The following is an 18494-nucleotide window of genomic DNA, read 5'->3' on the forward strand; positions in this document are numbered from 1 at the left end:
GAGAAAAAACCGGTAGTAAATGTAATTGATATTCTCCCCTACTAGACTCTGCTAGCTAGCCAGTTAGCTGTTGACTGATATTATTTTTGAGTTCCAGGAATCAACGGAGACGCTCATAAAATCTAGCTAACCATTGCTTAGTTTACTTAAATTGACTAGCTAGCGACGCACAATTTAATTGTGATAGGAATTGCATAGGCATTTGCAAGCTAGCTACATTAGCCAGGATAACATGTATGTCGTAGTGAATTATACACGAAGGTTACAGACCCTAGCATTTAATCTAGTGCCTTCGTGCTACCACCAAGGCGTCACAAGAGTTTCCATAACGTCACAGGACCGAAAATCCAAGCAAAACTTTAGCTGCTTTCGTTGGACTCATCTGATAACTTTAGTACATCAATATAGTACCAGAATTAGCAACTCTAAGGTAGGCTAACTAGCTAGCTAATGTACAGTACAGCATATCGTACACATGTGGACTGTGGTTGCAGTTTCTTGTTGTATTGCCCATGTTAATTTTTCAATCCTAGGTGCCCAGGGTAGCAACATGGGAGCCTGTATTGGAGAACCAGCTACCCCCAGTTAGTATACTGTGCTTTGTTAATGAAGTGATTTTTATTAGCTTGTAAATTAAGCCAGATCAAATGGCTAACTGTTAGTGACATTGATAAGTTCTAACATCTAATAAGCATTTTCTTACAGCCTTGCCAAGTTCCTGTAGACCTTGTTGACAAATTGGAGCGACTAGCCCTGGTGGATTTCCGCAACCAGGAGGGGCTGGCCTGTCTGGAGAAAGCCATCCGATTTGCAGATCAGCTCCATGTTGTTGACACAGATGGGGTTGACCCGATGGATTCAGTTCTGGAGGAAAGGTTAGACTCAGGCCAGGCAGATCCTGAAGCAGCCCCTAGCACTTCAGTGTTTGATCTGAAGGAATTGGGTAGTGGTAAGCCATTGGAAGTGTTTAATGGAAGGTTTGGTGGAGCAATCACATTTTGCTTACTGCCCTATCCAATTGCTTCAGATCTACAAAGACTGGGTAATTTTTGGAGAGGGAACAAAGTTACCTACCTAACCTAAAGGTGACTTGTTTAGTCTGATTGAAAACCCTCTGTTCTGTAGGGCACTGTATCTGAGGGAGGATGCCGTGGCAGAGGGGGACTGTGCAGAGGAACTGCTCCAGCTCTCCAAAAACACAGTGGAGGAGTACTTTGTGGCACCGCCAGGTGAGCATCTTGGCTACTGTTTTATCAGCTCATGAATTAGTTACTATCATTGTTCATTCTGAAGGCGGCAGTGCCCCATTTTGTATATCATGAAACTTAAATGGCTCTTTTCTCTGCAGGTAACATTCCACTCCCAAAGAGAGAGGAGAGAGCTGCCATGTTTAAGCACTCCGAGTTCTGATTCAAAGTATGTGCTCCGACTTTGCTGACAGCTAAATTTGACTGGTTTTCCCACCCATGTATCTTAAGATGAATGCACTAAGGAGCTCTGGATAAGAGCATTTGCTAAATTTAATGACTGGATACTGTATTTCATTTGACAGACCTCTGCAAAGAAATGCATGGCTAAATGATAAAGATTGACCAACCATCAAGAGGGTCAGGGCTTGGCATGTATTAAGGCACCTTCAAACCAGACAAACTGAAGCTAAATCAAAGAAAGATGATCCAGTGTTGTTGATCTGTGTGTGTACTCCATGTATGCACTGTATTCTCTGAACAATATGTAGTGTCATTATGTTGAAAAAGCAGAACCATAACTCCCAATGGTACATACTTTGTGGGTGCTCTGCAAATGATTATCAATGACTAAAGAGGCAACCAATGAATGTACAATTCATGCATTCAGGAACTAAAACAAATAAACATACTAAGAGTCCTCACTTTATTTGAAAAAAATAACACTTTTTACAAAGATTATTTTGAGAACGGGGCAGGAGAAATAATTTCATTCTCACGTAAAATAAAAAAGAGGAACACAATTGAGAACACTTGCGAGGCAACCATCTACAAGGCAGGGCAGGCTAGACAGGCTCTTACAGAAACATGATAAAAAAAATAAAAAAAACTACATTAAAGAGCTGTATTATGTTGTATTCCTCTAGTATACAGTCTCCTTCAAATATCCCTAACCAGCCATATCCTAGGTCTGAGAATGAATCAATGAGAATGTGAGGCAAATGCAGATCTACCCATCCGCTCTGTCTACACCATTTAAAAAGTCCTCTGGAGACAGTCCTCATAGTGGAATGCACATGACATACTTAAAAAGCAACACAAAATAAAGTAATCGCCAGTCTTGGCGCCCTCCTGTAGGTAGACTATCGGTAGTGACGAGGGGGTGGGCTGCGGCTTGATGGGCTACGGTGTGCTGCAGAGGGGCGACGTGGAGGGGGGCTATGGCGAGACAATCTACGAGCAGGGGGCGACTGATAACGAGGGGGTGGAGAGCCGCGACCTTGATAAGCGGGTGAGTACCGTCCCCTGGATCTGGAACGGGACCGCGAGCGTCCTCTGCTGCCCCCCATCTCTCCATGGACTCGGATAGATGAAGTCTCCCCCTGAAAGATGTCCATGTCAGAGAATGTCCTGAAAACGCGTTCTTAAACACTGTATAGCTGAGGATCTGAGTGTTTAGTTACCTGGTGTGATCTGAACTCTGTCCTGTCCAGGCGCCGCATGGCATACTCCATATCCTCTCTGCGCAGGAACTCCACCACCCCTTCACCATCCCGCTGAACATCTGTGAAACAAACATCTCCAGCCTCCCTCATGTGATCTTTCAAGTCTTGCCAGCTCCCAGTCGGAGGCAGGCCTGTGGGAACAGAGACCAAAACATTGAGAACTTTGGCCTTTCTAGGCAACGCTCAACAATACCAGTGTACATCTAACCTGCTGTAAATGGAAGGAAGAGGAGCTTTGAATAAAAAAACAAAAGCACAGACTTTATCCACTTACCAGTCACAATAACTCTGAACTCTGATCTCCGAGTAGGAGGCCCAAACCTCCCTTTAGGACCACCAGGACCTCCATCCCCACTCCCTCGACCACTACCGCCCATAGAACCGTTGAATTTAGAGGAGGCAGAGCGAGGGTGCTCAACACGAAGCTTGCAGTCTCCAAATCCATAACCATTCCTCCCATAGACTGCATCCTCAGCATCCCTGATACATAAGGACATGTCAATTTGATTAACACATTGCATATGTGAGTCAGTCTATTTATCCATCCTAGCTTCCCACTGGTGGAACGAGCTTCCCCCTAACGTCAAGACAGCAGAGTCCCTGCTCATCTTCCAAAAATGTCTGAAACCCTACCTCTTCAAAAAGTATCTTACATAAACTAGATAGACTTCTCCACTTCACAATAACAGCACTTACAGTTGAACAGGGCAGCGAAGTCCCTGCTAGAGCAGCCCCGGTCAACTGTAAGTGCTGTTATTGTGAAGTGGAACAATAGGTCCATCTATGAGTGGAAGGGGAGAGAGGGGTAGAGGTGTTTGTGGGGGAGGGATGGGGCGAATATGCATCTGTTGACTGACAAACAAAACGCAGATTTAGCTTATTATTACGCACAATTCATCAACTGTGGGAATTAATTAAGATACAGACACCCACTCATTCCAGGGTTTTCCTTTATTTTTACTATTTTCTACATTGTAGAATAATAGTGAAGACATCAAAACTATGAAATAACACATGAAATCATGGAGTAACCAAAATAGTGTTAAATCAAAATTTTATATTTGAGATTCTTCAAAGTAGCCACCCTTTGCCTTGATGAATCATGCCTTCATGGTCGAATTGCTGCAAAGAAACCACTACTAAAAGAACACCAATAAGAAAAGACTTGCTTGGGCCAAGAAACACAAGCAATGGACAGACCGTTGGAAATGCGTCATTTGGTTGGATAAGTCCAAATTTGAGATTTTTGGCTCCAACCACTGTCTTTGAGATGCAGAGTAAGCAAAAGAAGAATCTCTGCATGTGTGGTTCACACCGTGAAGCATGGAGGTGGTGGTGTGGCGGTGCTGTGCTGGTGACACTGTCAGTGATTTATTTTGAATTCAATGCACTTAAACCGCATGGCTACCACAGCATTCTGCAGCGATACGCAATCCCATCTGGTTTGCACTTAGTGGGACTATCATTTATTTTCCCAACAGGACAATGACCCAAAACACACCTCCAGGCTGTGTAAGGGCTATTTGACCAAGGAGAGCAATGAGTGCTGCATCAGATGACCCGACCTCAACCCAATTGAGATGGTTTGGACCGCAGAGTGAAGGAAAAGCAGCCACCAAGAGCTCAACATGTGGTAACTCCTTCAAGACAAAAAGCATTCCGGGTGAGGCTGGTTGAGAGAATGCCAAGAGTGCAAAACTGTCAAGGCAAAGGGTGGCTACTTTGAAGAAACTCATTTTAATTTAACACTTTTTTTGGTTACTACATGAGTCCATGTATGTTATTTCATAGTTTTAAACGTCTTCGCTATTCTACAATGTAGAAAACAGTACAAATAAAGAACCCTTGAATTAGTTTTACTGCTATTTTATGTACATATACACATTGATCAAAAATATAAACGCAACATTTAAAGTGTTGGTCCCATGTGTCATGAGCTGAAATAAGATCCCAGAAATGTTCCATATGCGCAAAAAAGCTCATTTCTCTCAAATTATGTGCACAAATTTGTTTACATCCCTGTTAGAGAGCATTTCTCCTTTGCCAAGATAATCTATCCACCTGACAGGTGTGGCATATCAAGAAGCTGATTCAGCATGATCATTACACGGGTGGACCTTGTGCTGGGGAAGGTAAAAGATTACTAAAATGTCCAGTTGTCACAACAATGCCACAGATATGTCAAGTTGAGGGAGTGTGCAATTGGCATTCTGACTGCAGGAATGTCCACCAGAGCTGTTGCCAGAGAATTTAATGGTAATTTCTCTGCCATAAGCTGCCTCCAACAGTTTCAGAGAACTTGGCCATATGTCCAACCGGCCTCACAACCACGCCAGCTCAGGACCTCCACATCCGGCTTCTTCACCAGCAGGAAAGTCTGAGACCAGCCACCCGGACATCTAATGAAACTGAGGAGTATTTATTTCTGTAATAATGCCCGTTTATGGGAGGGGAAACTAATTGGCTGGGCCTGGCACCCATGGCTGCGCCCCTGCCCAGTCATGTGAAATCCATAGATTTGGGCCGAATACATTTATTTTAATTAACAGATTTCCTTATATCACCCTTTCCTATATGAACTAAAGTAAAATCATAGAATTTGTTGCATTCATATTTTTGTTCCATATACATACACACTGCTCCAAAAAATAAAGGGAACACTTAAACAACACAATATAACTCCAAGTCAATCACACTTCTGTGAAATCAAACCGTTCACTTAGGAAGCAACACTGATTGCCAATACATTTCACATGCTGTTGTGCAAATGGAATAGAAAACAGGTGGAAATTATAGGCAATTAGCAAGACACCCTCAATAAAGGAGTGGTTCTGCAGGTGGTGACCACAGACCACTTTTCAGTTCCTATGCTTCCTGGTTGATGTTTTGGTCACTTTTGAATGCTGGCGGTGCTTTCACTCTAGTGGTAGCATGAGACGGAGTCTACAACCCACACAAGTGGCTCAGGTAGTGCAGCTCATCCAGGATGGCACATCAATGCGAGCTGTGGCAAGAAGGTTTGCTGTGTCTGTCAGCGTAGTGTCCAAAGCATGGAGGCGCTACCAGGAGACAGGCCAGTACATCAGGAGACGTGGAGGAGGCCGTAGGAGGGCAACAACCCAGCAGCAGGACTGCTACCTCCGCCGTTTTGCAAGGAGGAGCACTACCAGAGCCATGCAAAATGACCACCAGCAGGCCACAAATGTGCATGTGTCTGCTCAAACGGTCAGAAACAGACTCCATGAGGGTGGCATGAGGGCCCGACGTCCACAGGTGGGGGTTATGCTTATAGCCCAACACAGTGCAGGACGTTTGGCATTTGCCAGAAAACACCAAGATGGCAAATTCGCCACTGGCGCCCTGTGCTCTTCACAGATGAAAGCGGGCTCACACTGAGCACATGTTACAGACGTGACAGCGTCTGGAGACGCCATGGAGAACGTTCTGCTGCCTGCAACATCCTCCAGTATGACTGGTTTGGCGGCGGGTCAGTCATGGTGTGGGGTGGCATTTCTTTGGGGGGCCGCACAGCCCTCCATGTGCTTGCCAGAGGTAGCCTGACTGCCATTAGGTACCGAGATGAGATCCTCAGACCCCTTGTGAGACCATATGCTGTTGCAGTTGGCCCTGGGTTCCTCCTAATGCAAGACAATGCTAGACATGTGGCTGGAGTGTGTCAGCAGTTCCTGCAAGAGGAAGGCATTGATGCTATGGACTGGCCTGCCCGTTCCCCAGACCTGAATCCAATTGAGCACATCTGGGACATCATGTCTCGCTCCATCCACCAACGCCACGTTGCACCACAGACTGTCCAGGAGTTGGCGGATGCTTTAGTCCATGTCTGGGAGGAGATCCCTTGGGAGACCATCCGCCACCTCATCGGGAGCTTGCCCAGACGTTGTAGGGAGGTCATACAGGTACGTGGAGGCCACACACACTACTGAGCCTCATTTTGACTTGTTTTAAGGACATTACATCAAAGTAGGATCAGCCTGTAGTGTGGTTTTACACTTTAATTTTGAGCGTGACTCCAAATCCAGAGCTCCATGGGTTGATAAATTTGATTTCCATTGATAATTTTTCTGTGATTTTGTTGTCAGCACATTCAACTATGTAAAGAAAAAAGTATTTAATAAGAATATTTCATTCATTCAGATCTAGGATGTGTTATTTTAGTGTTCCCTTTATTTTTTTGAGCAGTGTATTTTTTAGTAACTAGATGCGGTATGAGGCAAAGGCATTAGAAATGTTGTTGCCTGTGATTCTGGGTTTAAAGGATAGGCCCCTCTCGCTTAAAGGGCCTAGGATCCATGTGTACAAGGGTGGTTAGCCAGTCACTGGGACGACGACCCAACTTGGAATGGGGGAGGTTGTAGCGGGTGGAGTATAGGAAGACAATTAGAGGCATACTTAGTTGCAGCTACAGTATGCTTAACAGTGCAAATATCATTGTATAGCTATATGGACACTCAATTATCATGGTACGTTTACAAACATTATTATGATAAGTATAATCAAAACCTGTACCTCATTATGGTAAGTGGTGAAAGGTATAGCTAGTAGTAATAGTAATGGCTTAGCAGATAAGAAAATAATCAGTATTTATCTGGATAAAAGAAGGAATGTAATATATTGTTTACAGGAAACTCATTTGACACCTTTAGATGAAGTTGTTTGGAAAAAGGACTAGGGGGAATATTTATCTCCCATGGGAAAATAAATTCAGAAGGGGCGATATGAATTAATAATTTTGATCAGAATGTGCAAACTGTTCAAACAGATCCTCAAGGAAGGTGGATCCTTCTCAATATGCTATTGGACCATTAACATACTTGGCTCATTAATCTATATGTTCTAAATAATGATCCAGGCTTCTTAGAAAATATATAACAATTTATCGAGTTAACAAGCAATACGACTCAGTTATTATGGTTGGAGATTAAAATACGGCTTTAGGTACCTCGATGGCCCATCAAAAAGGTAATCGCACTACATATTATCACCCCCATGCACTTAAGGAAATCAAATATTATGGATATATTGGAACTAGTCAATATATGGACGCTTAAATATCCTGACCTAGTGAGATATACATGAAAGAGGCTCAATTAAGTTGGTTGTCTTCACTGTCATTTTCTCTGGCACCAAAAGTTTTAAAAAGTGTTGATGGGGAGAGAATGCGGTCAGACCGTCAAATAATTGGTGTACAGATTAATCATACAGAATATCCACGAGAGTGGGGATATTGGAAATGGAATCAAAGCCTACTGGATGACAACTTTTTTTCTAACCAAGAATTTACAAGACTTTATTCTACATAACATAGGTACTAGAGGTCGACTGATTATGATTTTTCAACGCCGATACCGATTATTGGAGAACAAAAATATATACATACAGATTCAATCGGACAATTTTTTTACATGTATGTAATAATGACAATTACAACAATAACTGAATGAACACTTATTTTAACTTAATATAATACATCAATAAAATCAATTTAGCCTCAAATAAATAATGAAACATGTTCAATTTGGTTTAAATAATGCAAAAACAAAGTGTTGGAGAAGAAAGTAAAAGTGCAATGTGTGCCATGTAAGAAAGCTAACGTTTAAGTTCCTTGCTCAGAACATATGAAAGCTGGTGGTTCCTTTTAACATGAGTCTTCAATATTCCCAGGTAAGAAGTTTTAGGTTGTAGTTATTATGGGACTCTCTCTCTCTATACCATTTGTATTTCATTAACCTTTGAATGTTCTTATAGACACTTTAGTATTGCCAGTGCAACACTATAGCTTCCATCCCTCTCCTCGCTCCTACCTGGGCTCGAACCAGGAACACATCGACAACAGCCACCCTCGAAGCAGTGTTACCCATGCAGAGCAAGGGGAACAACCACACCAAGTCTCAGAGCGAGTGACGTTTGAAACACTATTAGCGCGCACCCCGCTAACTAGCTAGCCATTTCACATCGATCACACCAGCCTAATCTCGGGAGTTGATAGGCTTGAAGTCATAAACAGCTCAATCCTTGAAGCACAGCAAAGAGCTGCTGGCAAAACACACTAAAGTGCTGTTTGAATGAATGCTTACGATCCTGCTGGTGCCTACCACCGCTCAGTCAGACTGCTCTATCAAATTATAGACTTAGTTATAACATAATAACACACAGAAATACGAGCCTTAGGTCATTAATATGGTCAAATTCGTGAAATACGGAACCGTTACGTATTTTATCTAACGGATGGCATCCATAAGTCTAAATATTCCTGTTACATTGCACAACCTTCAATGTTATGTCATAATTACATACAATTCTGGAAAACTGTTACATATACACTGACTGTGTGCAATGAACGCAAGAGAAGTGATACAATTTCACCTGGTCAATATTGCCCGCTAACCTAGATTTTTTTTAGCTAAATATGCAGGTTTAAAAATATATACTTCTGTGTATTGATTTTAAGAAAGGCATTGATGTTTATGGTTAGGTACACATTGGGGCAACGACAGTCTTTTTTCGCCAATATGCATCGATTATATGCAACGCAGGACACGCTAGAGAAACAAGTAATATCAACCATGTGTAGTTAACTAGTGATTATGATTGATTGTTTTTAAAAGATAAGTTTAATGCTAGCTAGCAACTTACCTTTGATTACTGCATTCGCGTAACAGGCAGGCTCCTCGTGGAGATGGTTCGAGCGTTGGACTAGTTAATTGTAAGGTTGCAAGATTGAATCCCCGAGCTGACACGGTAAAAAAAAATATGTCGTTCTGCCCCTGAAAAAGGCAGTTAACCCATCGTTCCTAGGCAGTCATTGAAAATAAAAATGTGTTCTTAACTGACTTGCCTAGTTAAATAAACATTAAATAAAAGGTGTAAAATAAAATATATATTATATATTTTTTTTAATCGGGCAAATCGGCAAAGTACTTTAAGCATGTTTTCATTTCAGGTTCCTCAATCTCCACCAACTGAAGTTAATTGCAAGGATTTGTTTCTATTAATAGTGTAAAAATGAATAGCTGTATAGAAAGACTGACGTGAAGGAACTTCAAGATGCAATTAAAGCCTTCAAGTCAGGGAAAACATCAGGGTTGGTCCGTTAACATGATTGTGAAAGTCTGATTTCAGACGTCTTTTGTCCTCGTCTTGTCGTGTCCTGTATATATATATTTACATATATATTATATATATATTTATATATATATTATATATATTTATATTTCTGTATACATCAATGAGGTCGCTCTTGCTGCTGGTGAGTCCCTGATCCACCTCTACGCAGACGACACCATTCTGTATACTTCCGGCCCTTCTTTGGACACTGTGTTAACAACCCTCCAGGCAAGCTTCAATGCCATACAACTCTCCTTCCATGGCCTCCAATTGCTCTTAAAATACAAGTAAAACTAAATGCATGCTCTCCAACCGATCACTACCTGCACCTACCCGCCTGTCCAACATCACTACTCTGGACGGCTCCGACTTAGAATACGTGGACAACTACAAATACTTCGGTGTCTGGTTAGACTGTAAACTCTCCTTCCAGACCCATATCAAACATCTCAAATCCAAAGTTAAATCTAGAATTGGCTTCCTATTTCGCAACAAAGCATCCTTCACTCATGCTGCCAAACATACCCTTGTAAAACTGACCATCCTACCAATCCTCGACTTTGGCGATGTCATTTACAAAATAGCCTCCAATACCCTACTCAACAAATTGGATGCAGTCTCACAGTGCAATCCGTTTTGTCACCAAAGCCCCATATACTACCCACCATTGCGACCTGTACGCTCTCGTTGGCTGGCCCTCGCTTCATACTTGCCACCAAACCCACTGGCTCCATGTCATCTACAAGACCCTGCTAGGTAAAGTCCCCCCTTATCTCAGCTCGCTGGTCACCATAGCATCTCCCACCTGTAGCACATGCTCCAGCAGGTATATCTCTCTAGTCACCCCCAAAACCAATTCTTTCTTTGGCCGCCTCTCCTTCCAGTTGTCTGCTGCCAATGACTGGAACGAACAACAAATATCTCTGAAACTGGAAACACTCATCTCCCTCACTAGCTTTAAGCACCAACTGTCAGAGCATCTTACAGATTACTGCACCTAGCCCACCTATAATTTAGCCCAAACAACTACCTCTTTCCCAACTGTATTTAATTAATTTATTTATTTTGCTCCTTTGCACCCCATTATTTTTATTTCTACTTTGCACTTTCTTCCATTGCAAAACTACCATTCCAGTGTTTTACTTGCTATATTGTATTTACTTTGCCACCATGGCCTTTTTTGCCTTTACCTCCCTTATCTCACCTAATTTGCTCACATTGTATATAGACTTGTTTATACTGTATTATTGACAGTATGTTTGTTTTACTCCATGTGTAACTCTGTCGTATCTGTCGAACTGCTTTGCTTTATCTTGGCCAGGTCGCAATTGTAAATGAGAACTTGTTCTCAACTTGCCTACCTGGTTAAATAAAGGTCAAATAAAATAAACAACAGTATCTCGGACCTGCCTGGTGTGTTCCTTGTTCTTCATGATGCTCTCTGCGCTTTTAACGGACCTCTGAGACTATCACAGTGCAGGTGCATTTATACGGAGACTTGATTACACACAGGTGGATTGTATTTATCATCATTAGTCATTTAGGTCAACATTGGATCATTCAGAGATCCTCACTGAACTTCTGGAGAGAGTTTGCTGCACTGAAAGTAAAGGGGCTGAATAATTTTGCACGCCCAATTTTTCCATTTTTGATTTGTTAAAAAAGTTTGAAATATCCAATATGATTGTGTCCCACTTGTTGATTCTTCACAAAAAAAATAGTTTTATATCTTTGTTTGAAGCCTGAAATGTGGCAAAAGGTCGCAAAGTTCAAGGGGGCCGAATACTTTCGCAAGGAACTGTATATATTTGGAAGACTAAAATGATTTTATATTAAAGCATTGAACCTCTCACTAAAGGCTTAAAAAAACATACTTAAATCCAAACTGGTTCTCCAGTAGACTAGTAAGAAAGGCTGTTAAAAAAAAAGTTGCATGTTTCTATTTATTCAGATAACACCCTGTCACTTTCGGTCATTTGAAACTGAAATAATCTCCAAACTATCACTTTTTAAAACAAGCCATAGAAATCTGGTTGCAATTTCAGTTTAACACATAAAAAAAAATCAAATAAACAGAACAAATATTTCAAATAATATTATGGTTAAACTCAAATACTAATTTTATTTATTTATTTTTTATTTTATTTCACCTTTATTTAACCAGGTAGGCAAGTTAATTGATAAAACATACTTTGAAATTGTTTTTTGAAGTAAAAAAAAAAAAAAAAAAAAAACAAGAACTTTGTTAATTAACGATAGAAAGGTTCAGAACTTTTGTGAAACATCCCACCACAGTTGATAAATATTTGTCAAGTAGAAGTTAAGATGGGATGTTTTTTTTTAGATAGATGGGAGGGGTTAAGGGCAGCTGAAGGGCGGGATAAAAAAGGGAAAAAAATAGATAACTAATGTAAAATGTACCGTGTCTGTAAAATGTATATAGTATAAACTCGAACTAGAAGCCTAATTATTGCTGTCCTTTAGTTTAGGTAGGGGGGGGGGTAAAATAGTAAAGTCATGATCTGATTTAACGAATGGCGGATGAGGGAGGGCCTTGTATCTTGTTTGTGGGTAGAGTAACTGCGGTCTAGTACTTTATTGCCCCTAGTTGTGAAGGAGACGTGCTGATGAAAGTTGGGAATCGTGTGTCTTAATGAAGCGGAATTAAAATTGCCGGCAACAAGAAAGGCAGCCGCTGGATGCAAGTTTTCCTGATTGTTTATAGCCTCATACAGTTCATTAAGTGGCAGCATGTTATATTTCATGATAACATCTAAAATATTTTGGGAAAATAAAGTAAACGCCAAAAGAATCACAAAATAACAAAGTCGGGTCGAAGTTCGCAAAACGGTGGCAATCCAGCACGCTGCCATCTTTTCATTACTACAGAGTTCAGGGAAAGTGTACTTGCTATGACATGTGGTTGTCTCATCTAGCTATCTTAAGGTGAATGCACTAATTCAAGTCACTCTAGATAAGAGCATCTGCTAAATTACTAAAATGTCAATGTAAATCTGGTCTTATTGGTCAACGAGTAAGAATGCCATTCATGGACATGGACGTTTATCTTACCGTGGATCTTCAAAGCGCACAAAGGCAAAGGGAATAGTGCCTCTGTTGTTCTTCAACTCAATGTCTCTGATTTTTCCATATTTGAAGAATATATCCTCAATGTCCCTCTCTTGCACATCAGCTGGAAGGTTACCCACGTAGATCCTGCCATCTGCCATGATGTTAACAAAACTGATCCTGATGGAAAAAGAGAGCCTTATCAATACTGAACGCTCCCTGAACTCAAATGTATGTTTTGACCCCTAATTTCTGCCATTCATAAATGTCCAAAAATAGATTACTATTACAAACAACCCCCTACAAGTACATGTTATCAAGACTGCAACATATACACAAATCAAATACAGAGCTAGCTATTAATCAAACACCAACCCACACCCAATGGTTCAACCACCAAGGCCCGGTTTCCCAAAGCATCTTATGACGAAGTTCATCGTTAGAACCTTCGTAGGAGCATCGTTAAATATCGAAGCTTCCACAAAACCATCGACATTAACTTTGCACTTAAACACTCGTAATCTAATGCCTGCCTCAGACCACACGTAGAAACGCTAACTACAGTGGGGCAAAAAAAGTATTCAGTCAGCCACCAATTGTGCAAGTTCTCCCACTAATTTTCATCATAGGTACACTTCAACTATGACAGACAAAATTAGAAAAACAATCCAGAAAATCACATTGTGGGATTTTTTATGAATTTATTTGCAAATTATGGTGGAAAATAAGTATTTGGTCGCCTACAAACAAGCTAGATTTCTGGCTCACAGACCTGTAACTTCTTTAAGAGGCTCCTCTGTCCTCCACTCATTACCTGTATTAATGGCACCTGTTTTAACGTATCAGTATAAAAGACACCTGTCCACAACCTCAAATAGTCACACTCCAAACGCCGCTATGGCATCATGCTTTAGGGCTGTTTTTCTGCAAAGGGACCAGGATGACTGATCCGTGTAACGGAAAGAATGAATGGGGCCATGTATCGTGAGATATTGAGTGAAACCTTCCTTCCATCAGCAAGGGCATTGAAGATGAAACGTGGCTGGGTCTTTCAGCACGACAATGATCCAAAACACACCGCCCGCGCAACGAAGGAGTGGCTTCGTAAGAAGCTTTAAGGTCCTGGAGTGGCCTAGCCAGTCTCCAGATCTCAACCCCATAGAAAATCTTTGGAGGGAGTTGAAAGTCTGTGTTGCCAAAAACAGCCCCAAAACATCACTGCTCTAGAGGAGATCTGCATGGAGGAATGGGCCAAAATACCAGCAGTGTGTGAAAACCTTGAAGACTTACAGAAAGCGTTTGACCCCAGTCATTGCCAACAAAGGGTATATAACAAAGTATTGAGATAAACTTTTGTTATTGACCAAATACTTATTTTCCACCGTCATTTGCAAATAAATTCATTTTAAGAATCCTACAATGTGATATTCTGGATTTTTTTTGTCTGTCATAGTTGAAGTGTACCTATGATGAAAATTACAGGCACAATTGGACTTGCACAATTGGACTTGCACAATTGGTGGCTGACTTAATACTTGTTTTGCCCCACTGTACATGTTAAGTGTGCTAGGTGCTTCGGCGTAAACATAAAATCACATGGTTTTACCCGTCTCTTTGTGACCGCTGATAACTTCAGAACAGAAGATTACTACAATAACAAAGTTGCAAATGTCGTTGCAATTGATACAAACAAGCGAAGTATAAAAATATATCGGTTAATTTGAAGCACGACTGCTTTAAAATAAACAGTATGCTATAGGTTTTTTCAATCATATTGAAACGCACTTCATGTTAAATCAATTGAGTTTTATTTTGTTACACGTAGGCTGTTGTCTAATTTGTCACAATATCTTTATGTGTAGCCTAACGTATGCAATGTGTGCGTTAGAATAAGCCGCCTTAATATTTGCAGCCGTATGTGGTAATGTCTCTAGAAGCGGATCCGTCGTCAGTATTGAGAAATAACTATTGTTAAATAATTATTTGAATCGAGAAAGCTGATCTGAGAGCAGCGCTCACCTTCTTTCGATCCTATCAGTATCAACAAATGCTCTAACGACGCGACCATTCTCTTTTTTTTTTACCACGCTAACTAGGTAAATCAGCGCGGTTCTTGGAAAACGGTTGTTACATTTTCGGCTGCTGTAGGAATGACGCAACGTTACGCCTAAATTCCATCGCTATCAGAAAACCGGGCCCTGTTGAGACGAAATCCTAGCCGGACAATAGTGTCTGATTGCGGCCCGCAATTCGAGGAGTTCCTGTATGTTGGCATTCATTCATCTGCAGGAACGCCCCCCACTCTAGCATCCCATTGGTTCCGGCTTCAACAGGCTTCCCACTCCCTCGATCACGCAATCTTCAAACTTGTGCGACACTTGATATTCTGGTTGTCTATTTTGTCGCCCCGGTCCCCCGCCCCCTGTGGAAGTGCGGGAAAGCATTGCCCAACAGAAGGACACTACCTACCAGTGTCCTCGACCAATAATGGACTAAAGAAGCCTAACGGGGTCTGTTTTTAAAGGATAATGGGCCTGTCAGCCAAATGTGGATACATTTTCAATTGCAGTACGGTTCTAAAAACACATCTCTGCTCTCATATCACATCAAAAATGTAACAAAAGCTAAAGATACACTTACTGTTTTAACACAGTTGCAGCAGACAGTATGTTTCAGTCACAACACGTTTGTGGCGTCTTTCTTCCATTTACACACCGGTGTTCCGAGACACAGAACTAGCACCAGTACGCCAGTCTTCCATAAATAAGCGCTGTAACATGGAAATATGGCTGTGTGGGAACCCTAACCATATAAAAACCTATGGTAATTAAAAATTTGTTATGATTTCTCGATAATATGAAAGATAAGTTCCTTATGTTTCCAAACCGTACAGTAAGAGATGTTTGGTAACGTTTACAGAAAGCGGGGAGCTCTTAACGAAACTCCCCAGCCAGAAGATACGATCACCAATATATAGGCGCTAAAGGTGGTGTATGTGAATGGGCTACCGCCACCTAGTGTTTTGGCGCGCCCTCGTATGATGCCCATTTTTAAAAACGGACCAATAGAAGTATAAAGAGGGGTTCCTGCATATCCAGGAACGCCCCGAATTGCGGGACGAAATGACACCCTTCTCGGCTCAGGTAGCTTGCTACGCTAAAGCTAGCCTAGCTATTCATGTGATGTTTCATTTAAAAAATGGTAACATGGCTGGGGGCGGGATACAGTGGTCAGCTTACTAGTTTGCTAGTTTCAATATTTCAAACATAACGTTTCATATCGCCTCGTGGTAGTTACCAGCCTGGATTCCCAATCTGTACTCACATGTAAAACCCAGATTAGCCCATTCATTCATTACCTAGCCAGCAAGTTGCCGACAACAAATGGCTAGTAACTAATGCAACGTTAGCTTCAGTTGCAAGTTAGCATCTAGCTAGCTAACAAGTTAGCCTAGCTGACTCGTGTGCCATGTTTTGGGTTTGCAGAAGAGTACACGATAGCTCACCTACCTTGCTGTGTTGCTGACCAGACCTGCAACCCCCGTGGTTGCTGTGATTATTTTATAAAGCTCGTATAATGTTATTTCTCGCTTATCTCCAGAGATCGGTACCCTCAAACCTTTGTCGGAAGATCTCTGCGTTTCTTTTAGCTAGTTAGGCTAGCCAGTTCCATCCACTGACTTCCGGTTCCGTCAAAAACCACCTACCATATCCAGCAGGTGGTGCCCCAGCACACAAATTGCACTGTTTTTTGTCTGCATGTTTTCTTCTTCGTGTAGTTTTCCGGCAGACGATACGCATGGTTGATTTTTGGTGCCTTTCACAGTTCCGAAAATGCATTGCACATTTGTTCACAAAAAAGGGAAGTGGATGAAAAAAGAAAATGACCATAGCAATAAACGCTAAGAACCCAACCTTACCAATGCACAAACTGTACGGGTCACTCTGTACTGGTCTACTACTCACAGGGACCCTCTCAGGGACCCTCACCCTTTCCCCACCATCCGTTACTTTCCTCACTACCTAAGCATGACACTTTCTGCACTGCTCTCACCCTGGAAACTTCAACCTGTCTCACTCGCACAGGACATTTCTGATCCCCAACAAATATGGTCACCCTAAAAATGTAAACAAACTTTGAACACCAAAACCACACTCTCCTTTGAACTATGCTCTCCTGCACAATTCACACCTCAGAATCTCCCTCATTCATACTGCTGCAACATGACCATAAACTTGGCACCTGTAACAAAATAGTGGGTTCGTGAAACACAATCTCTCACAGGATAACTTATATACCCTAGCATGACTTTATCTGGCAAACACTTTACATCAAAACTCAGAAGAACAGAGAGGGTCTCCTCAGTCTGGCGCTCCCCACCAGGTCTGTGTCTCACCAAAAGGCGTGCATCACAGACCAGGGATCCTCAACTTCAGTCAATCCACCTCAACACTACCCCTGTTATCACTCCTTTCAACTGCGCTCTGCTCCAGAGAGAAAAGCAGGCCACAGCTTTCGTTCCGAGTCGGGGAACGTGAGTCCACTTCTGGATGCTTTGACCAAATTGACAGAACCCAACTCCTTCTTTAACCAGCCTGATTCCACAAACTTTTTGATGCCAAAAGGCATGGATCCACTTTGTCCATGAATCATACTCCTACAGGGCAGAGTCATCTCAGGCAATTTTCTGATCATTGGTGTGAGGCCTGTCATGCAAACAGCGTCCGCCTGAAAATTGTTGTCCTCCCCCAGGCCCCTTGAAATGTCTCTGAGACCCCCTGAGGCTCCCTAGTTGAGAATCACTGTTGTAGTGTAAGTATGCAATACATTTTCTTTGGTATACCTTCCCAATCTGACATCTTAGTTAAATTGGATCGTCTTACGCCATGACTGTAATGGCTGCTAAGTCATATGGCTAAAAATATAAACACCCAAGCGTTCTCTGCTCTCATTGCTTATGACAGAAATTAGAATAACCAAGAATTCTGCCTAAAGGCACATCTGTAGTGTAAAATGACTTTGTATTTTACTAACAGGACATCAGCGGTGAAAGGTGTCCTCACATAATTAGTGAGAGAATAGGCTAAGCTTCATGGGTTGACACAGGAAACAACAACAAACTCTAAACACCTATACTTCTCATAAGTCTACACCTGATTGAACTGCTTTTAACACCACTTTCCTCAGCTGACATGGCAGACATCAGTTCTGACTCATTAGAATTACATCAGTCAAATGCACAGAGGTCATTCACCCCTGGAAATATCCATAGAGGCAGAAATGAAAGAGGAGAACATAAGTTACTGGAGAATATAGAAGTAACTGTACATTCACTGGTTACTGTTTGTACTAGAGAACATTTGGTGACTAACTTTGGGTACAGTCTGACTAAGATGTGTAATCGGAAAGACATGATTCAACTACTGACAATATAAACATGTGTTGACATCATTTTGGGGAGGATGAGGCAGGGTATAGTATATAGTATTTTATTTGTATTGCTGTTAAAATTCCCTCTGCACTCACAAAGGTATATGTCTGACGTATCACAAAATACCTGCAATTCCTCATCATTGCCAGTATCATCTGGACCTGGGTTTTCCCAATG

At 41.7% G+C, this 18494-nt stretch overlaps 2 protein-coding genes across 5 annotated transcripts; one reads left to right on the top strand and one right to left on the bottom strand.

Moving 5' to 3' along the window:
* Positions 1-22: 22 nt before the first annotated feature.
* gatc (glutamyl-tRNA amidotransferase subunit C) lies at positions 23-1896 on the top strand. Its single transcript, XM_046347182.1, has 6 exons — positions 23-430; positions 534-584; positions 706-875; positions 1126-1229; positions 1349-1416; positions 1553-1896. Exons 1-5 carry the CDS (start codon positions 233-235, stop codon positions 1408-1410), a joined length of 585 nt encoding a protein of 194 aa, XP_046203138.1. The 5' UTR covers positions 23-232; the 3' UTR covers positions 1411-1416; positions 1553-1896.
* Positions 1880-16589, bottom strand: LOC124034254 (serine/arginine-rich splicing factor 9-like). Of its 4 annotated transcripts, XM_046347179.1 has the most exons (6): positions 16396-16589; positions 15527-15656; positions 12890-13066; positions 2967-3172; positions 2651-2823; positions 1880-2569 (listed from the first exon to the last, which is right to left on the bottom strand). In XM_046347179.1, exons 3-6 carry the CDS (start codon positions 13045-13047, stop codon positions 2330-2332), a joined length of 777 nt encoding a protein of 258 aa, XP_046203135.1. In that variant the 5' UTR covers positions 13048-13066; positions 15527-15656; positions 16396-16589; the 3' UTR covers positions 1880-2329. The 4 variants fall into 4 exon arrangements, with proteins under 4 accessions (XP_046203135.1, XP_046203136.1, XP_046203134.1 ...); XM_046347180.1 differs by lacking the exon at positions 15527-15656 and having other exon boundaries at positions 16392-16589; XM_046347178.1 differs by lacking the exon at positions 15527-15656 and having other exon boundaries at positions 16396-16588.
* Between the last annotated feature and the right edge of the window lie 1905 nt (positions 16590-18494).

Source organism: Oncorhynchus gorbuscha, linkage group LG04 (assembly GCF_021184085.1).
Source record: "Oncorhynchus gorbuscha isolate QuinsamMale2020 ecotype Even-year linkage group LG04, OgorEven_v1.0, whole genome shotgun sequence".
Taxonomy (NCBI): domain Eukaryota; kingdom Metazoa; phylum Chordata; class Actinopteri; order Salmoniformes; family Salmonidae; genus Oncorhynchus; species Oncorhynchus gorbuscha.